At 49.4% G+C, this 20079-nt stretch overlaps 4 protein-coding genes across 7 annotated transcripts in view; 2 read left to right on the forward strand and 2 right to left on the reverse strand.

Annotated features, from left to right (window-relative positions):
• The first annotated feature begins 431 nt into the window (after nt 1–431).
• On the forward strand, nt 432–3068 carry CD68 (CD68 molecule). The gene is made up of 6 exons (XM_007522155.3): nt 432–579; nt 666–1183; nt 1357–1476; nt 1599–1671; nt 1776–1946; nt 2679–3068. Exons 1-6 carry the CDS (start codon nt 531–533, stop codon nt 2810–2812), a joined length of 1065 nt encoding a protein of 354 aa, XP_007522217.1. The 5' UTR covers nt 432–530; the 3' UTR covers nt 2813–3068.
• A 1290-nt stretch (nt 3069–4358) lies between these two features.
• Nucleotides 4359–12025, forward strand: MPDU1 (mannose-P-dolichol utilization defect 1). Its single transcript, XM_007522183.3, has 7 exons — nt 4359–4766; nt 10252–10317; nt 10509–10641; nt 10899–10984; nt 11084–11202; nt 11392–11502; nt 11639–12025. Exons 1-7 carry the CDS (start codon nt 4631–4633, stop codon nt 11759–11761), a joined length of 774 nt encoding a protein of 257 aa, XP_007522245.2. The 5' UTR covers nt 4359–4630; the 3' UTR covers nt 11762–12025.
• A 345-nt stretch (nt 12026–12370) lies between these two features.
• Nucleotides 12371–14282, reverse strand: SOX15 (SRY-box transcription factor 15). 2 transcript variants are annotated; one of them, XM_007522173.3, is made up of 2 exons: nt 13346–14276; nt 12371–12700 (listed from the first exon to the last, which is right to left on the reverse strand). In XM_007522173.3, exons 1-2 carry the CDS (start codon nt 13870–13872, stop codon nt 12529–12531), a joined length of 699 nt encoding a protein of 232 aa, XP_007522235.1. In that variant the 5' UTR covers nt 13873–14276; the 3' UTR covers nt 12371–12528. The 2 variants fall into 2 exon arrangements, with proteins under 2 accessions (XP_007522235.1, XP_060060299.1); XM_060204316.1 differs by lacking the exon at nt 12371–12700 and adding an exon at nt 12789–12999 and having other exon boundaries at nt 13346–14282.
• A 984-nt stretch (nt 14283–15266) lies between these two features.
• FXR2 (FMR1 autosomal homolog 2) overlaps nt 15267–20079 on the reverse strand; it is a 32743-nt gene continuing 27930 nt past the window's right edge. For all 3 annotated transcript variants that reach the window (XM_060204313.1, XM_007522206.2, XM_060204314.1), the window contains 6 exons: nt 19720–19942; nt 18737–18934; nt 18444–18644; nt 18252–18347; nt 17997–18097; nt 15267–15960 (listed from right to left, as the gene is read on the reverse strand). In XM_060204313.1, coding sequence (XP_060060296.1) covers nt 15865–15960; nt 17997–18097; nt 18252–18347; nt 18444–18644; nt 18737–18934; nt 19720–19942 — 915 coding nt within the window. In that variant the 3' untranslated portion in view covers nt 15267–15864. The remainder of the gene's footprint in view (nt 15961–17996; nt 18098–18251; nt 18348–18443; nt 18645–18736; nt 18935–19719; nt 19943–20079) is intronic.

Below are 20079 nucleotides of genomic sequence, written 5' to 3' on the forward strand. Positions count from 1 at the left end.
ACCCTGAAAGCAAAAAGTGGTGGGACCACCTAATTGGGCATGTCATGTGAGAATCAATTGGGTTTAAGCTTCCACCTAATGTAATAATTCCACTGATGAAAGCATCAAATACCTAACCTTAATTTCATGTAAAAAGCAGTGAAAGTTTTCTGAGGGTTAGAACAAGAGAACATAAGTACATGACAATGGCAAGGATTGATATTTTGGGATTTAACAAGTACCACACTTCATTGACACCTCCCTACTTATTTTTTACTAGTTATTAGAGAAAATGGTTTTTTACACACAACACCCCACCAATACTTGAAATGCTCTTAATCCAGGCTACTCCCACTTGGGTAAAGCCTGGGGTAATTACAAAATCCAGATGACTAAAAATTGGTGGATGGAGATGAGGTGTCTGAGTCAGATTGGGGGTGGGATTATCTCAGTTAAAGGAAGTGAAATATTTTCATTTCCTCTTCCAAAAGAAGACTGGACGCAGGATTAACAACACAATTTATCTGGACTCTGGGTGAGGTCGTTCTGCTATGAGGTTGACTGTGCTTTTCTTGGGGGCTTTGCTGGGGCCACTAGCAGGTAAGGAGAGGCTGGAGGGAGGGAGTCTTGAGAAGGAGCCTGTCTCCTTTGGGTTACAAACTAGATTTTTTTAATCTGCTAAAAAGCCCAGGAGACAGAGAATGACTGTCCTCACAAGAAATCAGCTACTCTGCTACCATCCTTCACGGTGACACCTACAGCTACGGGAAGCACAAGCAGCCCTGGGACAACCATCCACAGCACTACCAAGAGACACAGAACCACCACCAGCCATGAACCCACAACTGCTACTCATACCACCAACCATGAACCCACAACTGCTACTCACACCACCAGCCATGAACCCACAACTGCTACTCACACCACCAGCCATGAGCCCACAACTGCTACTCACAATCCTGCTACCACCACCAGTCATGGAAATACCACAGTTCATCCAACAACAGATAACAGCACTGCCACCAGCTCAGGATTCAGTACCAGTTCTCCCCACCCAGGACCACCACCACCCTCTCCAAGTCCCAGCCCAGGCTCCAAGGAGGCTATAGGAGACTACCTGTGGACTAATGGTTCCCAGCCCTGTGTCCGACTCCAAGCCCAGATTAAGTTTCGAATTCTGTATCCAATTCAGGGTGGAGGAGAGGTAACACTGAGCAGTAAGGAAAGAAATGGGGGTTGGCAGGATGTTTGTGGGGGGGGGGGGGAATGGAATATTTCCCATAAGCAAAGGAAGGTGTGGGGGTGGGGATGAAGGGAACAGGGAACTTCAAATGGCACAACTGTGTTGTCTTGTGATTTGACTTTTAACTTCCGCAGATGTGGGGTGTGTCTGTACTGAATCCCAACAAAACCAAGGCCCAAGGGGCCTGTGAAGGCATCCACCCTCAATTACTTCTCTCATTTCCCTATGGACAACTCAGCTTTGGATTCAAGCAGGTAACTTCACACATCTTTCATTCTCTAAGCACCCTGCCCTTACTGAGTGCCTGCTCTCTCCTCTCCTCTGGACATGGCGGCCACTCTCTGCCATTCAGAAACTTTCCTGCACACTTCCCCAGGAGCCACTGCCGGGCGTTGTCTACATGAACTATATGGATGTGGAGTACAACGTGTCCTTCCCCCAGGCAGCACGTAAGTTATCTTCCTTTTCCTGTACTAATGTCTGGCCTCTAAAGATCTCCTCAAACTGGAGAGATATGGGGCCGACACTCTCTCTGGCTCTTCCTCACTCGTAGGCTGGAGGTTTTCAGTTCATAATGTATCCCTTCAAGAACTCCAAGCTCCGCTGGGTCACAGCTTCAGTTGTAGAAATGCAACCATCACTCTTTCACCAACTTTTCATCTCGACCTGCTCTACCTGAAGCTACAAGCTGCTGAGCTGCCCCCCACTGGGAGCTTTGGGCCAAGTAAGACCTAGTCCTCTCCTCCTAGAACTCGGAGGCTACTCAGCCCCCATCCATCCCAGGCCTATACTTTGTCCCTCAGGTTTGTCATAACTATAGGACAACTGCTGTCTCTCCTCCTTGACAAGACACTGCCAATTCTCCCTCCCCCCTTTTTTTTTCTTTTGCCTCCAGGGTTATTGCTGGGGCTTGGTGCCTGCACTACCAATCCACTACTTCTGGAGGCCATTTTTGCCATTTTATTGCCCTTGTTGTTGTCATTATTATTATTGCTGTTGTCATTGGATAGGACAGAGAGGAGGGGAGACAGAGAAGGGGAAAGACAGACAACTGTAGACCTGCTTCACTGCCTGTGAAGTGACCCCCCCCCCCCCGCAGGTGGTGAGCTGGGGTCTCTAATCAGGATCCTTACGCCAGTCCTTGCACTTTGCGCCACGTGCACTTAACCCACTGCACTACTGCCTGACCCCCACCTTCTCCCCTATTAATGGTTATGCAAAGAGATTCTCACACCTGAAACTCCAAAGTCCCAGGTTCAATCCCCCACATCACCATAAGTCAGAGCTGAGCAGTGCTCTGGTAAAAAAAAAAAGAAAAAACCCACAGTATTTGCTGTTCTGAGTCATGCTGATGAGTTCACCAACCATCTACTTCCCAGAGCCTTCCACATTCTATCTCCTCCCACCTTTATTTCAGCTACCATTGTGACACCCACTTGTGCCATTTTCCTGCCAGGTTTCTCTTGTCCTGGTGACCGTTCCATCTGGCTGCCTCTCATCATCGGCCTGATCCTCCTTGGCCTCCTCACCCTGGTGCTTGTGACCTTCTGTATCGTACAGAGACGCCCACCCACTTACCAGCCCCTCTGAGCATGGGCTGCAACAACCAGGGCAACAGAGGGTGTCCTTACTTTTCAACACTTCAATAGACTGATGGTTATCTTCCTTCTCTGTCTTTAAGCACAAAAGTAGAGATAATGTAATAAGGAGGGATGGGGGGATTTTCACTATAAATATTAGAACCTCCCACCCCCACTGGAGAGTAGCAAAACCTACTGAAGCCTTTGTCCTTGGCTTTTTATATCTTTCCTTCCTACTGGGAATAAAAGCTGAAAGTTTACTGTTATATGCCTTTCTGTACGTCCCATGGTTGCATCCCAGAGTTCCAGAGAGCTAGGTGTTCCTAGAGAGAAGAGATGAGATACCATCTGAGTGTCACCAAATGTGTTCCTAGGTTCAGCCTCTAAAGAATGACACAGCTGGCGATAAATGGGCCTCACCTTTCTTCCTCCTCCTCTTCTGTGGCCTCTGGCTGGCTCTAGTTTCCCTTCCCCACCAATCCAGTGAAGCTGCCCAGCCTGCAAAGCTCCTTCCTAACTCACACAATTACAAGTGAAGCAGGCAGTTACTGAGTGGGGAGGTCACAGCTGTGTCATTTCATTTCATTAGCTACAAGATTAACTTGCTCTACCAAACAGTCCATTTAAGCCCTAATTACACCTGGGATACTCCTATCTGACCTGCAAAGTTTCAGCAGCCAGGGAAGCAGGGATATCCACAATTACTCTGTGCTCCTGGGAACAACAGGCCTCCAGCCCGGGCCACCTTCCTGGTCTATACTTTTATGTCTCCAGAAGTGGTTGATGGGTGACTCCTCAGGATAGCCATATCCAGCTTCTAGAAAGGGGCTCCCAGATAATCACAGCCTCAACTGAACGCCAGTTCTGCCCTTTACACACTGTAGTTCATAACCCAATCACCCAAAGCCAGAATAGAGCTTTACTGTTGTCGGAGCCCCATGAGGCTACAGAAAGCAGTCACCAGGACCTGGAAACCCTCCCCACAGATCTCAGCCTGGAAATGGCAGGGTCTCAACAACCCCATCACCATCCACAGTCATCCCAAAAAGGAGTCTGAAGATTGAATGGAGGAGTCTCCTAGGGTGGGTTACTCCGTAGCGTGGCACCCAGAGCAGGTGCTCAGCTCGGGCAAGGTGACTGCCGAGGCGTCGCCACCTGTATGGCCAAGAGTGGGTGTCCCAAAAGTACCAGAGGGCATTCCTCCGGCTGGACAGTCCAAGGCGCTCTTTCCAGAGGGCAGCTGCTGGGTCCACTGGCCTTGCTGAAGTCCTTGCTCACTCAGCACATGGTCACATAAGCCCAGAGGGTGGACGGAAACTCTGGGGCCCCTGCAACATCAACTCCCTGTATGTCCTTCTTGAGGCTGCTGGGCGGGCATCCCCCGCGTCCTCTCCTGCTTCAGCGTCCCGGCCCTGCAGCCGCTGGCGCACCCATCCTCCGCGGCCTGAACTAACCAGGGAGCCCCGAGCCTCTGGAGGGCTGGCCGGGAGCCACAGAGTTCCCGCCCAATGCCATTTTGAGGCTCGAGCTCCTCCCCCCTCAGGTTCTAACATTGTCAAGTTGGCGGGGAGGAGACAAGATGGCGCCGGGTGGGCGGGACGGAGGCAGACCCCGGAAACACTCTGCTTAACTGGGAATGTAAAGAAAGGCGCAGGCGTCAGGCTTTGACACACTTTAGAATTCGAATGGAGAGGGTGCGTCCAAAATACGGTCTCCGTAAGCGTTACTAAAGATAGGGTGGCGCCAGCAAGAGCGCGCAAGCGCGAAGCCCGCTCACTCGCGGGAAACGGCGCGACGGGGCCCCAGTGCGCGTGCGCACCACTAGTCGATGGTGGGCCGAAGACTGGCGGAAGCTAGCTTTATGGCGGCGGAGGCAGCCGGGCCGCTCAAACGGGTGCTGGTCCCGATTCTTTTACCTGAAAAATGCTACGACCAAATGTTCGTCCAGTGGGATTTGCTTCATGGTGAGTTTTATTCAGCCTCCGATTTAAAAGTTCTGCTGGGGCTGCCTCGCACCCTAGCGGGACGGAACTACGAAGTAAATGACTGAGGCGACTCCCACCACGCTGCGTTGGACGGAAGTTACTTCGCAGAGGGGCGGAAGTGCTTCACTCTGGAGGAGGAGGACGACGCCATATTTGGGCGCGGGGGCGGGTGAATCGCTAGGTGGACGGAAGTGCTTTGTGAAGTTTGTGCTTAGTGACAACCAGAAACTAAAGGGCTCAAAATTTCAGTAACAAAGGAAAGTTCAGTCAGATAACTGAAGACTAATAAATTTCCATTTCTTCAGGAGCAAAGTTAAGTTAAATTCGAAGCGGGGCCAGAAAGTGGCGCATCTGGTTGCACATGTTAGTTACTATGAGCAGGGACTCGAATTCAAGCCCCCAGTCCACACTTGCAGGGGGGAAACTTCACGAGGGGTGAAGTAGCTCTGCGGGTTGTGTTTGTGTCCGCCTTCCCCCTGATTTCTGTCTTTAATAAAATAATTATTTTTAAAATGTAGTTTTAAAAAAAAAAAGATTCGGGGCTGGGTGGTGGCACACCTGGTTGAGCGCACATGCTACGGTGCACAAAGATCCAGGTTCGAGCCCCCAGTCCCCACCTGCAGGGGGAATGCTTTCCAAGTGGTGAAGCAGTGTTGCGGGTGTCTTGTCTCTCCCTCTTTATCACCCCTTCCCTCTCGATTTCTGACTGTCTCTATCCAATAAATAAAATAAAGATAATAAAAAAAATAAAAGATTCAAGAGCGAGCTTTCACCGCCACTCGTATAAACCCCGCCAACCTCCTGGCTTTCCTTTTAGCTCAGTGGCCTAATTTTGGAGAAACTGGCCTCCTTCATTGATGACAACTCCAGTCAACTCCACTTCAGACATCAGATCCTTGGGGAGTCCAACCCAGTTTGCCCCTGGTAGTCCAAGATAACCCCACTGTGCTCGTGGGACACTTGGCTGCAGTCACAGTCCGCGAGAACGTGACAAGCACTAGGCCAAATTCCTCATTGTAGAAGCCTCAAAGCTACAGGAGATGGGAGATGCCCCAGTGGGAATGTTCAGGACTTGAAGTCCCAGGTTCCATTCCCAGTTCTGTACACTGTGCTCTGGTCTCTCTAATAAAAGTTAATTTAAGGGAGGGAGTTGGTAGTGCAGCGGGTTAAGCGCAGGTGGTGCGAAGCGCAAGAACTGGGTAAGCATCCGGGTTCGAACCCCCGGCTCCCCACCTGCCGGGGCATCACTTCACAGGCGGTGAAGCAGGTCTGCAGGTGTCTGTCTTTCTCTCCCCCCTCTGTCTTCCCCTCCTCTCTCCATTTTTCTCTGTCCTATCCAACAACGACGACATCAGTAACAACAACAATAATAACTACAACATTAAAAAAAAAAGTTAAAGAAGATGACCAAGTTATAAAAGCAAGTCTTAAAAAAGAATGGACTTAGTTTTAATTAAAAAAAAAAAAAGTAGGGGGCCGGGCGGTAGCACCACTGATTAAACGCACATGGCGCAAAGTACAAGGCTGGAGCAAGGAACCCGGTTGGAGACCCTGGCCCCCCACTTGCAGGGGGGTCGCTTTATGGGAGGTGAAGCAGGTCTGCAGGTGTCTGTCTTTCTCCCTCTCTGTCTTCGCCTCTCTCTCGATTTCTCTTTGTGTTATACAACAACATCAACAATGGCAACAATAACAAGGGCAAGAAATGGAGAAAATGGCGACCTCCAGGAGCAGTGAATTCCTAGTGCAGGCACCGAGCCCCAGAGATAACCCTGGAGGCAGAAGAAGAATGGCTAAATTTAGGACTGGCAAAATAGCTTACTTATTGTGCTGCTTTGCCATGTGCATGACCCAGGTTTAAGCCTGGACCCCAGCACATTAAAAGATGCTTTTGTGCTGTAGTGTCTGTCTGACTCTTAAAAAATCAATAGGTTTAAGTCCCTGAATAGGGGCCAAGGATAAAAAGATGTTAGGAGGGAGTCGGGCGGTAGCTCAGTGGGTTAAGCGCAGGTGGTACAAATCGTAAGGATCCCGGTTTGAGCCTCGGGCTCCCCACCTGCCGGGGAGTCACTTCAAAAGTGGTCAAGCAGATTTGCAGATGTCTTTCTCTCCCCCTCTCTGTCTTCCCCTCTTTTCTTGATTTCTCTCTGTCCTGTCCAACAACAGTGACATTAATAACTACAACAGTAAAACAACAAGGGCAACAAAGAGAATAAGTATTTAAAAATTTTTTTAAAAAGCAGACACCCAATAAAATGACTGTTAAATAGGAAGATTTAACTTAAAAAAAAGATGTTTCCCTGAGTGAAGAAGAGATCTATGAGAGGGGTCACTTTAGCTGCTTAAAGGAAGGGAAAAGGATCAGTGAACTCTAATTCTGATTTTATACATATATATAATTAGATATTAATTTATATTTAAGTTTGTATTTTATATTAAAATTGCTCAATTTTATATTGAGAGATCTGATTCAAAGCAGTGGACAGGTTTTTAGATTTTTTTTAATTTTTAAAAAATATTTATTATTTATTCCCTTTTATTGCTCTTGTTTTATTGTTGTAGCTATGAATGATGTCGTTGTTGTTGGATAGGACAGAGAGAAGTGGAGAGAGGAGGGGAAGACAGAGATGGGGAGAGAAAGATAGACACCTGCAGACCTGCTTCACCACTTGTGAAGCGACTCCCCTGCAGGTGGGGAGCCAGGGGCTTGAACCGGGATCCTTAGGCTGGTTCTTGTAGTTTGCCACCTGCGCTTAACCCGCTATGCTACCGCCTAACTCCCTAGATATTTTTTTAACCCGTGCTCTGCTAAGCTCTGGTTTATGGTGTGCTGGGGGAATTGAACCTGGGACTTTAGAGCCTCAGGCATTAGCTCTTTGCATAACCACTAATGCTAGCTACACCTTCCCCACCTCAGATAGTTATTTATCCCAGAACACTGCTCAACTCTGGTTGTGAGGTGGTGGTGGTGGGGTTGAACCTGGGACCTTTGGTGCCTCAGGCTTGGAAAGTTTTGCATAGTGGTTATGCAAAAGACCTTCATGCTTTAGGCTCTGAACTCCCAGGTTCAATCCCCAGCATACCCATAAACCAGGGCTGAGCAGTGCTCAGGTAAGGGGGAAAAAAATGCTGTCTCCTCAACCTGGACGAGTTCTTAGAAACTGTTTCATTGTTTGTTTGTTTTTATTTTTTAACCAGAGCACTGTTCAGCTCTGGCTTATGGTGGTACAGGGCATTGAACCTGGGACTATGGAGCCTCAGGCATGAGAGTCTGTTTGCATAACCATTATGCTATCTACCCTCCACCCAGAAACTGTTTTATAACCACACTTAGAAACTGCAAATGGAGGCTGAGGGTTTATAGTGGTTATCCAAAAATTTTACTACCTGAGGCTCCAAAAGTACCAGGTTGAATGCTAGCATAACCATAGTTGAGCAATGCTCTGGTAATTAAAAATTAACAGTGTAATTATTAAAAAAAAAAAAAAACAACTAAGTGTGGGGAGAGATACCATAATGGTTATGCAAAAAGCCTTCATGCCTATCTTTCTCATTAAAATAATAAGATTAGTGGTCCGGGAGGTGGCGCCTTGGATAAAACGTTGGTCTCTCAGGCAAGAGGTCCTGAGTTCAGACCCCAACAGCACACGTACCAAAGTGATGTCTGGTTCTTTCTCTCTCTCCTGTCCTTCTCATTAATAAATAAATAAAATACTTTAAAAAATAATAACATTAAAGACAACAACACTGGGAGTCAGGCAGTAGCACAGCGGGTTAAGCGCAGGTGGCCCAAAGCACAAGGACTGGCGTAAGGACCCCAGTTCGAGCCCCCAGCTCCCCACCTGCAGGGGAGTCGCTTCACAGGTAGTAAAGCAGGTCTGCAGGTGTCTATCTTTCTCCCTCTCTGTCTTCCCTTCCTCTCTCCATTTCTCTCTGTTCTGTCTAACAGCAAAGGCATCAATAACAACAACAAAAATAACTACAACAATGAAAAACAAGAAGGGCAACAAAAGGGAAAATAAAAGGAACAAAGGAGTCGGGGCAGCGCAGCGGGTTAAGCTCAGGTGGCGCAAAACACAAGGACCAGCATAAGGATGTGGGTTCGAGCCCCCTGCACCCCACTTGCCCGAGGCACTTCACAAGCAGTGAAGCAGGTCTGCAGGTGTCTGTCTTTCTCTCCCCCCTCTGTCTTCCCCTCCTCTCTCTATTTCTCTCTGTCCTGACAATGACGACAACAACAATAACTACAATAAAAAAGGGCAACAAAATAAATTTATAAAAAAAGAAAACAACACTGCAAGGTGAACCAGGAAGATGGTGAAAGAGAGAGTGCACTGGGTTATCAGGCTTGAGTTTTGGCATTCCCAGGTTCAATCACTGGCACTACCATAAACTAGGTCTCTCCCGCTGTGTGTCTCTAAGTAATTAATAAATATTAAAGAAAAAAAGCAAATAAACTTCTATATGAGGCTCATTTTTAAAATTATTATTTTTTTTTAATTATTTTATTAATGAGAAAGATAGGAGGAGAGAGAGAGAGAGCCAGACGTCACTCTGGTACATGTGCTGCTGGAGACTGAACTCAGGACCTCATGCTTGAGAGTCTAGTTCCTTAACCACTGAGCCACCTCCCACCACTTTAAAATTATTTTTATCTCTATTAGAGACAGCCAGAAATCGAGAGGGTAGGGGGAGATAGGGAGGGAGACAGATACCTACAACCCTTCTTCACCACTTGTGAAGCTTCCCCCTTGCAGGTGGGGGTCGAGAGGCTCGAACCCAGGTCCTTGTGCATTTTAACATGTGCACTCAACCAGGTGCGCCAAAGATACAGAGAAACCAGAGCATTGGTCCCTCTGGTTTGTTATGGTGGTGCTGGGAATTGAACCTGGCAGCTCAGAGCCTCAGGCATGAGTCTGTCACATATCCATTCTGCTGGCTCCCCAGCTCAAAGCTCATTTTTCACCCTGGTTGATGCATGTGCCAGAGTGGTGCTTTGGCTTTTCCTGTCATGTATTTCTCATGACACAGTAAAATGCTTTTAGAACCCCAGCAATAACGCTGTTGACAAAAACAAAAATCCCTCGTCTGGAGCCAGGGAGCCAGCATAATGGATATGCAAAGGACTTTCATGCCTAAGGCTTTGAGTTCCTAGGTTCAATACCCAGCACCACCATAAACCAGAGCTGAGCAGTGCTCTGGTCTGATTCTCTCCTTATATTCATTTATGTCTTTGATTAAATAAAATAAAAACTCCTCTTTTAAAAAGAGGAAGCTCACCTGGTAGAGACCGTGGGTGAAACCAAGGGTTTGAGTATTCTGGTACTTGGAACAACCCAAAACTTCCTTTGTGTGTGTATATTTATCAAGCCCACAGCACTTCAAACCTGTAGACGTGAGCTACCTCCTGAAGGTACTAGCCTGGCTTCTAGACTTTCTCTCTACTTACTCCTTTTTGTCTTCTCAGTTCCCTGCCTCAAGATTCTCCTCAGCAAAGGCCTGGGACTGGGCATTGTGGCTGGGTCACTTCTGGGTATGTGTCAGTTTCCTTTTTCTGCTGTTGGGATGGGGGTGGAATGCTAAGATACCATGAACTGGAAGGGTGCCTTAATCAGAAGTGGGTCTTGGGGGTGCTTCCCAGCCCACTACCTAGCTGTTAGTATTCTGTTTCCAAGGGAGGGCTGTCCTTTAGTCCTGCTTTTTTTTTTCTCATCCTTTCTCCAGTAAAACTACCTCAAGTGTTTAAAATCCTGGGTGCTAAGAGTGCTGAAGGGCTGAGTCTCCAGTCAGTGATGCTGGAGTTAGTGGCACTGACTGGGACCATGGTCTACAGCATCACCAACAGCTTCCCCTTCAGGTAAGAGGTCAGCCCTTTACATCTCCTGGAAGAAATGCAGCTTTACTGGGCTTAGGGTAGGAGAGGTTCTGGAAATCTGACAATCATTTATGGAGGTGAGCAGCCTAAGGATGCCCAGAGGTAATGGGGGTGAGTACAGCAGGGAGGCAGAGTAATGCAGGCTATAGAGTAATCAGGGAATCGCACACGCGACTGCAGAGGCTTTCCCTGCCTCTTGCCAGACCTGCCTTGCTGCCTCCTAACTCTTGACTCTGCAGCTCTTGGGGTGAAGCCCTGTTCCTGATGCTCCAGACAGTCACCATCTGTTTCCTGATCCTGCACTACAGAAGACAGACTGTGAAAGGTGCTGGTGCTTTACCCAGGAGCAGGCTGGGAACTCAGGCCTGGGGAAACCAGGACTCCAGAGGTTAATGAGGACTCCTTGTCTCTCTCCCTGCCGCAGGTGTCGCCTTTGTAGCCTGCTATGCCCTGATCCTGCTGGTGCTGCTTTCACCGCTGACCCCTCCTGTTGTAGTCACCCTGCTCCAGGCCTCCAATGTGCCTGCAGTGGTGGTGGGGAGGGTACGGGCACTGGGGAAAGGGAGAGGGAAAGGGAAGGGATGGTGGGAGGGCAGACTGGCTGGCACGTGTGGGGGCGGGGTGGTGGTGGCTGATACTGCGTGGGCTGAGGGGGAATAGGAAAATCTGTAATGGGAACATGGGAAGAGTTCACACATAGGTAATAGAAGAAATCTTCAACTCCTGGTTTAGCTTCTCCAGGCAGCCACTAATTACCGTAATGGACACACAGGCCAGCTCTCAGCCATTACAGTCTTTCTGCTCTTTGGGGGCTCTCTTGCTCGGATCTTCACCTCCATTCAGGTCAGTATACCTTCTTGCCAGCAGGGGGCACTAGAACCTTATTCTGATCTCCCAGAGCACTGAAGCTCCCCCACCCCCAACCTTTTTTGGTAGCAACCCTGAATAGTGAGTGACCTGACATCTTTCTCATATCCAGGAAACTGGAGACCCACTCATGGCTGGAACTTTTGTGGTCTCTTCCCTCTGCAACGGTCTCATTGCCACCCAGCTTCTCTTGTATTGGAATGCAAAGGTTCCCCCCAGGAAGAAAAAGGAGTAGGATTAACCTAGCAAATGGTGTCCGTCCCGGGATTCTATTCATCCACCCAGCTGCAGGGTTCTTCCCATCTGAACCAGTCAGCTGGTGTAACTTCTGATCATTCCCCATTCTTCTGTAATTGCATTTTGAACCAGGGATTTTAATGGAAATGCATAGTTGGTGAACCCTGAACCTAAGATTGAGAGTGGGTATATAGACAACATCTATTGTAGCTCTTCAGCATGTGCTGTTAACTCATTAAACATTTGGTAGACTCCTCCTTTACCACCAATTTCCAGCTCTTAGCTATTCTGGACACACACCCTTTCCCTGTCCTCCCACCTTCCCCTCTGGCCTTAGAGAAGGGCCTAGACCTTGAAAGAGGATAGGGGGTTTTGGCTGCTCCTTTACCCCTGGAACAGTACCTGGCTGGAACGGTTTCCTAGACCCCAGTGCTAGGTGGGTGATGGGGGAGCAGGCAGAGAGTGACTCAGACAGGGCCCCAGGGTGGGGTGAGGAGGTTCCTGCTCTGGCAGGTCCAGGCGGAAGGGAGTGGAGACGGAGCTGGTTCCTGCTATAGTAAAGGGGGGTAAGTAACATAGATGGAGCAATAAAGACACAGAGACATGGTTCACTAGTTAAAAACCAAAACAAAACTGTGTTCATCTTACAAAAATTGTGCTGTTTCCCCGAGAGGACCATAGGTCTCCTCTGAACTCTGGTCCAGTGGATTTGCATTCTGGGAGAGAAGTCAGAACCCTTCTTGCTTAGGGCCTTGTCCATGGAGGTTAGAGGTGAGCTAGGGGCATGGGGCCCCCTGAGAGAGGTGGGTTGTATGGAGTGGGAGAGCTTGGGGGTAAGTAGGTGGCATATGGAGGAAGCAGCTCCCCCTGAAGTCTGGGGTTATTCTGAGGGAAGGAGCTTGGTGAAGGTGAAGGGCCCTCCGGTTTACATCGGGAACTGCAAAGAAAGAAACAGCATTAGAGAGTGGTTCCCTAGGTTGGAGATGCCGCACAGCTCCCCACATGTGGGACAGGATGGCAGAGGTAGAGTGTCACCCACCTAGCTACCCCTGGCTGTCCTGGCCGCACTGGGTACAGCAGGTTTGGAACAGAACTCGCGGCAGCTTAGTAAGGTGCACAGGCTGTGTTGGGGCAAGTTCAGTTCAGGAGCTTGCGTGCCGCCTGCCTGTTTTCCTCCTCTGAGGCAGCAGGCCAGAAAGGGGCTGAGTTGGGCTTGGCCTCTCCTTGCCTTGGGGCCTAAGAGAAGCCGGGTCACAAGTGGGCCAGAAGTGAGGGGAAATGAGAAGCCCAGGGAGCCAGAACATGGTCACATCCAGGAAGCTCCTCTCTGACCCTGCAGGGGTAACCAGTGCTGGGTTGAGATGGAATTATCCTTTAGGAAAATTCTAGACCCCAGTTCACAGAAACTCTCCCACTTCTCCTATCGCTGGGTCTGGGGGATGGGGTGGACCCCCAAAATCAACAATAACCTATATACTCCCCCACTGTCATTTGTTTTAAGTGTTCAGGGCCTCTGCTATTCACCCACACAAAGGAGGGGAGCACTAGCCTCTCCTTCCTTTTCCCAGTCCTCAGCACTCACCTGTAACTGCTAGGCAGATAGGCTGTGGGGTAGTTTGGGGGCTGGTACCCAAAGCCTCTGCTCCCCTGGGTAGTCAGGTACCCAGGCCCCCAGACCCGGCCGCCAGCCACACCGCTGCTTCCCTGGCCAAAGTGGGCTGGCCCAGTGCCTGAGTTCTTGGTCTTGCGCCTGGGCCGGTACTTGTAATCAGGATAGTCTCGCAGGTGCCGGGCCCGGAGCCGCTTAGCCTCCTCCACGAAGGGCCTCTTCTCCTCCTCGCCCAGCAGCTTCCACTGTGCACCCAGGCGCTTAGAGATCTCAGAGTTGTGCATCTTTGGGTTCTGTTGCGCCATCTGGCGGCGCTGAGCGGAGCTCCATACCATGAAAGCATTCATGGGTCGCTTCACCTTTTCCAAAGGAAGGCCGCTGGAACCCACTGGGCTCCCAGTGCCCTCCTGCTCCTGGAAGGCAGAAGATGAGGTAGGGGCCATGAGAGCAGGAGCATCTAGGCTCCAGGCCTGGTCCTGTGTGGGCCCAGATAGTGCCATGGAGCTATGGGGGGGACACAGGAAGAAGGCAACCTACACACACCCCCTCCAAAGTGAAAGACTGATCCCCAAATCCAGTATCCTTAAAACAGTATCTTGAGTCTTTAGAGAAATTCGTGTCCTGAAAGAATGTATCTTCAAGTTCAAAGTTCTTGCAGTCGCTCCCAGCCAATCTGGCACGCTTCGTTAGAGGAGCACAAAAATGCAGGCTGGGACCTTGTACAGGACAGACTGTGCTCTTCCCTTGTTGCTGCGAGGTGCACACCCAGCCCTGTTCACCCTACCCGCTGGCAGCAGAGGTGGTAAGCGGGGGAGCTCTTGATCTCAGAGGAGTTCCGAAGCTTCAGCCTTGGTGGCACAGGACAAACCTGGCCTCAGTGACTGTAGCTGTGGCTGGCGGGAGGGCCAAACGCAGATAGGTTTTAAGGACTGACTCCTCCCTGCACCCTCTCAGACCGCGCCTCTTAAGGGAGCCAACTTCCCCTCCTTAGGCAAACCCAGGTGTCCTCTCCTACCCAACCCCCCCCTCCACTCCTGCACTATCCCTCAGGGTACCACACCCGCTCCCCACCCAAGACCCAGATTTCAGGCCTTCCAGCCCCAGAGGCTAGAATCTTGTTGCTCCCTGCTTAAGTACAGCAATTTAAAGTCACTTCCTCTACATAATGGGACCTTGCAGAGGGGTTTTAAAAAGTCCTCTAGGGTCAGAGCTGTGCTAAAGGGAATTTGTAGCACACACATACTGTCACTGAACACTGCTGCTCAAATCTCAGACCTGCCCCTGGAGCAACAAAGTCCGGCAGAGGTAAGCAGGTTTTTGTTTCCTGAGTCATTCCAGCAGGTGGTTGGGTGGTGACTCAGCCCCTCTCCTTCAAACTCCAGTCCCAAATCTAGATTTCCCTAGCTGTTGAATTATGGTCATTTTCCCCCAAACTTTAAAGTGAAGGAACCACTAAGATGTGGATGATGAGGAACCTGGGGGTGGGGAGACAGCCTGAATCCAAAGACCGAGCAGGGATGAGGGCTAGGCACCTGGGTCCCAGAAGCTGTCCTGTGAGAACTCGGTTCCCACTGTCCAAGGCCCAGCCCAAGCCCCAGGTCTCAAGTAATCGGATTAAAGCAGCCTGCCTTGGCTCAACACTCACAGCTGTGAGCAGCCCTACCTAGCCCTAGCCATGACTCAGGGCATAGGAGTGGCCCAGCAGCACTCAATATCAGCAATCCTGGGCGAGGGGGAAAGATCTGGAGGGTACCTGGACTGAGGGAATTTAGAAATGTGGGGAATTTCCAGAAGCAGACGATCCTTTGGATCACTAAAGAACCAGGTGGGGTCAGACAGAACTGCACCAGAGCTGGTCAAATGGGGGAGAAAAAAAAAAAAAGGGAACCAGAGAGCCATTTGGATTTTTTTATTCTCTTTTTAAATACTGTACAGTGAAAAATAAATACGCCTTCTCATCCACCAGACAAGGTTGGTCCCCCTCCTGAGGGACCTTGTCACCCCGCCCTTCACACCCCTGGTTCTACTCCAAAAACCTTCCCATGCCTCCCACCCACTTAGACCCTCACTATCCCCCCGTCTTCCACAGTGATGAGGCCCCAGAATTGGGGGATACAGGATGGGAGGAGGGATAGCAGGGACCCCCTGAACTGTCAAATCTGGGTGGGTCAAGGAGCACCCCCCACCAACAGGTGGAGAATGGGGGTGTTCAGAGAGAGATTGGGGCATTAGAGGATAAAGGCACATCCAGTCTGATGGGGAAGGAGAGAGGCTCCCCTCACCCTGGGGGTAGAGTGGACAAAAGGGAGGGGGTATGACCCTGTTACACACCCCTCCATTAGCTCCTGGAGGTTGGGCGGGGACCCAAGCTGCTGTGCCACCCCCCTCCCCCCTAGATAAGAGCAGCTCCAGCGCAGGTCGGTCGGGCCTGTGAGGGCCATGGTGTTGGGCAGCAAGCGAAATGGAGAAGGGAGGGATGCAGGCTGGAGGTTTTATGAAACCCCATTCACCAAACTACCCAACTCCAGGGGGGCAGAAAGTTCCCCATTCTCTGAGGGTCCCTTAGGAAGTTTGTTGACAGAGTCGCCCTGAAGAGAAAGTGGGAAAGAAAACAGGAAGTCAGTAGTAATTCAGGTACATTCCCTGCCATTAAGCCGCCCTCCTGGCACCTAGTGAAGACCAGAGGTTGGTCCCAGATTTTGTGCTCTAGGCACTCTCCCTTCACAAGTGATCCAGAAGACACGAACCAAACCTTGCTTTTTTTTTTTTATATATATATATAGTTTTTTTTTTAAAGATTTTATTTTAAAAAAAAAAGATTTTATTTATTTATGAGAAAAATAGGAAGAAAGAGAAAGAACCAGACATTACTCTGGCACATGTGCTGCCCGGGGATCAAACTCAGGACCTCATGCTTGAAAGTCCAAAGCTTTACCACTATGCCACCTCCTGGACCACTTTTTAAAAGATATTTATTCATGAAAAATGAGAGAGTAAAAAACCAGACATCACTCTGGCACTTTGCTGTCAGGGATTGAACTCAGGACCTCATGCTTGAGAGTCCACTGCCTAATCCACTGTGCCACCTCCTGGACCACCCAAACCTACCTCTTTTCTATTACAACTTTCCCTCATATTTATTGGCCACCAGGATTATTGCTAGTGCCTGCACAACGAATCCACTGCTCCTCACAGCCATCCCCAACCCCTTTCCTGTTCTTTTGATTTTCATAGGGATAGAAATTGCACTGCTTTACCATTTGTGAAACTTCCCTCATGCAGGTTGGAAAGAGGGACTTGAACACGGGTCTTGGTAATGTGTGTGAAATACCTGACACGCCCTACCTGCCCCCTCCCTCCCTTTGAAAAAATATTTGTTGGGAGGGCAGGGGAGAAAGCATAATGGTTATGCAAACAGGCTCTTAGGAGTAAGGTTCTGAGATCCCAGGTTCAATACCCTAAATAATTATAAGCCAGACCTGAGCAGTGCTAATTAAAAAAAAAAAAAAAAAAGGGTTGGGTGGTGGCACACCTGGTTGGGTGCACATGTTACAATGTTACAATGTGCAAAGACTGGGGTTCAAGCCCCCCCATCCCCACCTGTGTGGGGGGGAAGCTCTGCAAGACGTGAAGCAGTGTTGTAGATGTCTCTTCCTCTATCTCTCCCTTCCACCTCGATTTCTGGCTGGGTATATTCAATAAATAAAGATAATACAAAAAATAATAATAAAGTCGGGGTTGGGTGTTGCCACACCTGGTAGAGCATACACATGACTAGAGGAGAAGATCCAGGCTCAAACCCCTGGTTCCCAGCTACTTAAGGGGAGCTTCATGAGTGGTGAAGCAGTGCTGCAGGTGTTTTCTCTTTCTCCCTCTCAACTTGTTTGTCTCTAGCATAAAAAACAGGAGGGAAAAAAAAGTGGAGAAGTGGAGTTGCTGTACAGGTAACAAATGCCAGTGATAACTGGTGGGAGAGAAAAATGTTACTGAGAAAACCAGAGCATCACTGGCATATGGGGTGCTGGGGGCTGAACTTCCTCATGCTTGACTACCTCCCTTCCTGAGCCCCTTACCACTATTTTTAATGCAATGGTGAACTACATCAGATATAGCTTTCTCTTTTTTAAATTTACTTTATATATTAGAAGCTTCCCCCTTCAGATGGGGACCAGGGGCTTGAACCTGGGTCCTTCCTTGAGCACTGTAGTATGTGCTTACCCAGGTTTGCCACCACCTGGCCCACAGATACATAGCTTTCTCTTTTTTTATTTAATTAATTTTCTTTTGTTGCCCTTGTTTTGTTGTAATTATTGTTGTTGTTATTGATGTCGTTGTTGTTGGATAGGACAGAGAAATGGAGAGAGGAGGGGAAGACAGAGAGGGGGAAAGATAAGACACCTGCAGACCTGCTTCACCGCCTGTGAAGCGACTCCCCTGTAGGTGGGGAGCCGGGGCTTGAACCGGGATCCTTCCGCCAGTCTTTGCACTTTGCACCACCTGCACTTAACCCACTGCGCTACGGCCTGACTCCCTCTCTGCAGTTCTTTAGGATGTGTCTGTGTGTGTGTGTGTCTCTCTCTCCCACTCTAGAACAATATAAAAGGAAGTGAGGTCAACTCTATACCTTCTGTCCTGAAAGAGAGTCCTCTGAGGGTTTAGTGCGTTCCAGGGGTGGCCGCTGGCGACTCTGAGACTCTGCTCTGGAGATATAGTCAGCCACAGTCACTAGAGGAGGCAGAGGGACAAGGATTTCAGGAAGAGCTCAGGTAGCTAGCCCCTACAAAAGCAGCAAATCCCAACCCCTTATTCTCATAGAGTAGAAGGCAGCCGCCACATTCTCTCAGCTCTGAGGAAGGATTTTGGGATTCTGTTCACTGACCTGGCTGACGGTCTCCACTGATAGAACCATCAGTCCGGTTACCACGGTTACGGCGACGGCGACTCCGATTACGACGCTGAGGCCTTGATTCATCTTCTGTGGAGAATGGAAAAATGAACCATACATCTCCAATATCCCATCTCTCAATTCTTGCGTAGCTCTTAATTTTTAGACCAAGAACACATTCATTACCCAAGCCATTCTCTGTCATGCTGGGCCCATCAGACTCTAGGCCTCCATCCATGACAGTCCTATCTTCATCAGTGCGGCGACGGCGAGAGCGGCGGCGTCTAGCACTTGATGGTGGAGGTTCCCCAGGCTCTGAATCAACTGGAGGCTCTGGTTCAGATGTGTCCAGCAGGCTGTAGGGGTTACTGTCTGGATCCTTTAGCACTAGGTAGAGGAAGTTAAGGAGTAGGAAATCAGATATACATTATTTTTCCTTCTGGCTTAAATTCATGAACCCAGCTCTCTGGTATTGGTACCTGAGCTAATAGATGAAGAGTTATATCTCGAGGTGGGTCGGGGGGCAGGTGGTGGCCCTCTACCTCGGCCCCCAATTGGCCGCTTTCTGTTTTCTTCTCCTCGGGTTGGGGGATCCCGGTCACCTGGCCCAGCTCTGTTGAGCTCCTCCTTCTTTTCTGACTCAGTTTCAGAAGCTGTAGATGGGTCTGAGCTGGCGCCTAAAGAACATAGTGGGGTTTAGTGAGGGCCAGTCACCCCACTCCAACATAGCTTCCAAACTAAAAAAGACCTCTTGCTCACTCACAAATCCCCAGCCAATCACCTCATATTATCTCTGGAGCTAAATAACGGAGCCCACTATTTGATGCTACATTAGCTTTTGCATGAAAGGAAATCTGCTTTATTGTGCAGTCTAAGTCTGGAGTTTATTAACCCAGATCATTCCTGACCCCCACCTGTCTTTGATGTTGTTGCTGCTGTTAAAGACTTACTGAAGAGGGAGAAGAGCCACGGAATCACCCAGGCACATGTGATGGTGAGAAGTGACTCAGGCCCTAATGCTAAAGGGTCAGTGTACAACATCACATTCATCAAGGCTATACATCTATCTACCTTTTACACACAGAAGCAGGAGTAAGAAACTCAGGAGCTGGTGTTAGGGATGAGCATGGGGGTGTGTGTTAGGCCTCCAAATCTGCACCCACAAGCCTTTTACCACTAGAACAAAACCTTTAATGGACCTGAACTACTCTACACTATAACAAGGGCGTGGCCATCAGGGGTGGGGATGGGAGTCCCTGAAGCTGCCCTTCAGTTTGCATACCAACTGCTGGAGTTTAGTTAGACTTAACTCTTCAATCCCTGACTACCCCTCCCCCCCAAGATCATACCACACACCCCACCCCAAGTTCTTCTGGAGGTAAATTTCATCTCCGTCACCCAGTGGCCACCAAGCCCGTCCAACCTGACTGTCCCTAACCTCCTCCTCCCAGAGTTGTCTCACCACAGGCAGGACCTCCTGTCCTCCGGCCCCGGCCCCGGCCCCCATAGCTGCCTCCATAGGTTCGTGTGGTGTGGAGGGAGGACGAAGAGCTTTCATCTGTGGCATATCCAGCCTTGTCACTGCCACTGATGCCCCGCCCACTCCCAGGAGGGCGAAAGCCTAGCCCAATCTGTCGAAGCTGTTCATCAATTTGCAGTCGCTCTAAACGAAGCTGCTCTACTTCCTGGTTGGGTAAAGATGGAGTAAGTTATAAAAAGGGAAACATGTTAAGATCAATAAATAGGGTGGGAATATACAGCATAATGGTTATGCAAAAAAGCTCTTATGCCTGTGACTCAAGGTCCCAGGTTTAATCTTTTG

This window comes from Erinaceus europaeus, chromosome 12 (genome assembly GCF_950295315.1).
Source record: "Erinaceus europaeus chromosome 12, mEriEur2.1, whole genome shotgun sequence".
Taxonomy (NCBI): domain Eukaryota; kingdom Metazoa; phylum Chordata; class Mammalia; order Eulipotyphla; family Erinaceidae; genus Erinaceus; species Erinaceus europaeus.

What these genes read in the sequence shown, in the direction of transcription:
- CD68 (XM_007522155.3), top strand. Translation starts at nt 531, where the DNA reads ATGAGGTTGACTGTGCTTTTCTTGGGGGCTTTGCTGGGGCCACTAGCA. An exon ending in TTTGCTGGGGCCACTAGCAG is followed by an intron (nt 580 to 665) that starts GTAAGGAGAGGC and finishes TCTGCTAAAAAG; the next exon opens with CCCAGGAGACAGAGAATGAC. An exon ending in GTCCTTCCCCCAGGCAGCAC is followed by an intron (nt 1,672 to 1,775) that starts GTAAGTTATCTT and finishes CCTCACTCGTAG; the next exon opens with GCTGGAGGTTTTCAGTTCAT.
- MPDU1 (XM_007522183.3), top strand. Translation starts at nt 4,631, where the DNA reads ATGGTGGGCCGAAGACTGGCGGAAGCTAGCTTTATGGCGGCGGAGGCA. An exon ending in TGTGGCTGGGTCACTTCTGG is followed by an intron (nt 10,318 to 10,508) that starts GTATGTGTCAGT and finishes TCCTTTCTCCAG; the next exon opens with TAAAACTACCTCAAGTGTTT. An exon ending in CTGCAGTGGTGGTGGGGAGG is followed by an intron (nt 11,203 to 11,391) that starts GTACGGGCACTG and finishes CTCCTGGTTTAG; the next exon opens with CTTCTCCAGGCAGCCACTAA.
- SOX15 (XM_007522173.3), bottom strand. Translation starts at nt 13,872, where the DNA reads ATGGCACTATCTGGGCCCACACAGGACCAGGCCTGGAGCCTAGATGCT. An exon ending in TATCTGCCTAGCAGTTACAG is followed by an intron (nt 12,701 to 13,345) that starts GTGAGTGCTGAG and finishes CTTTCTTTGCAG; the next exon opens with TTCCCGATGTAAACCGGAGG.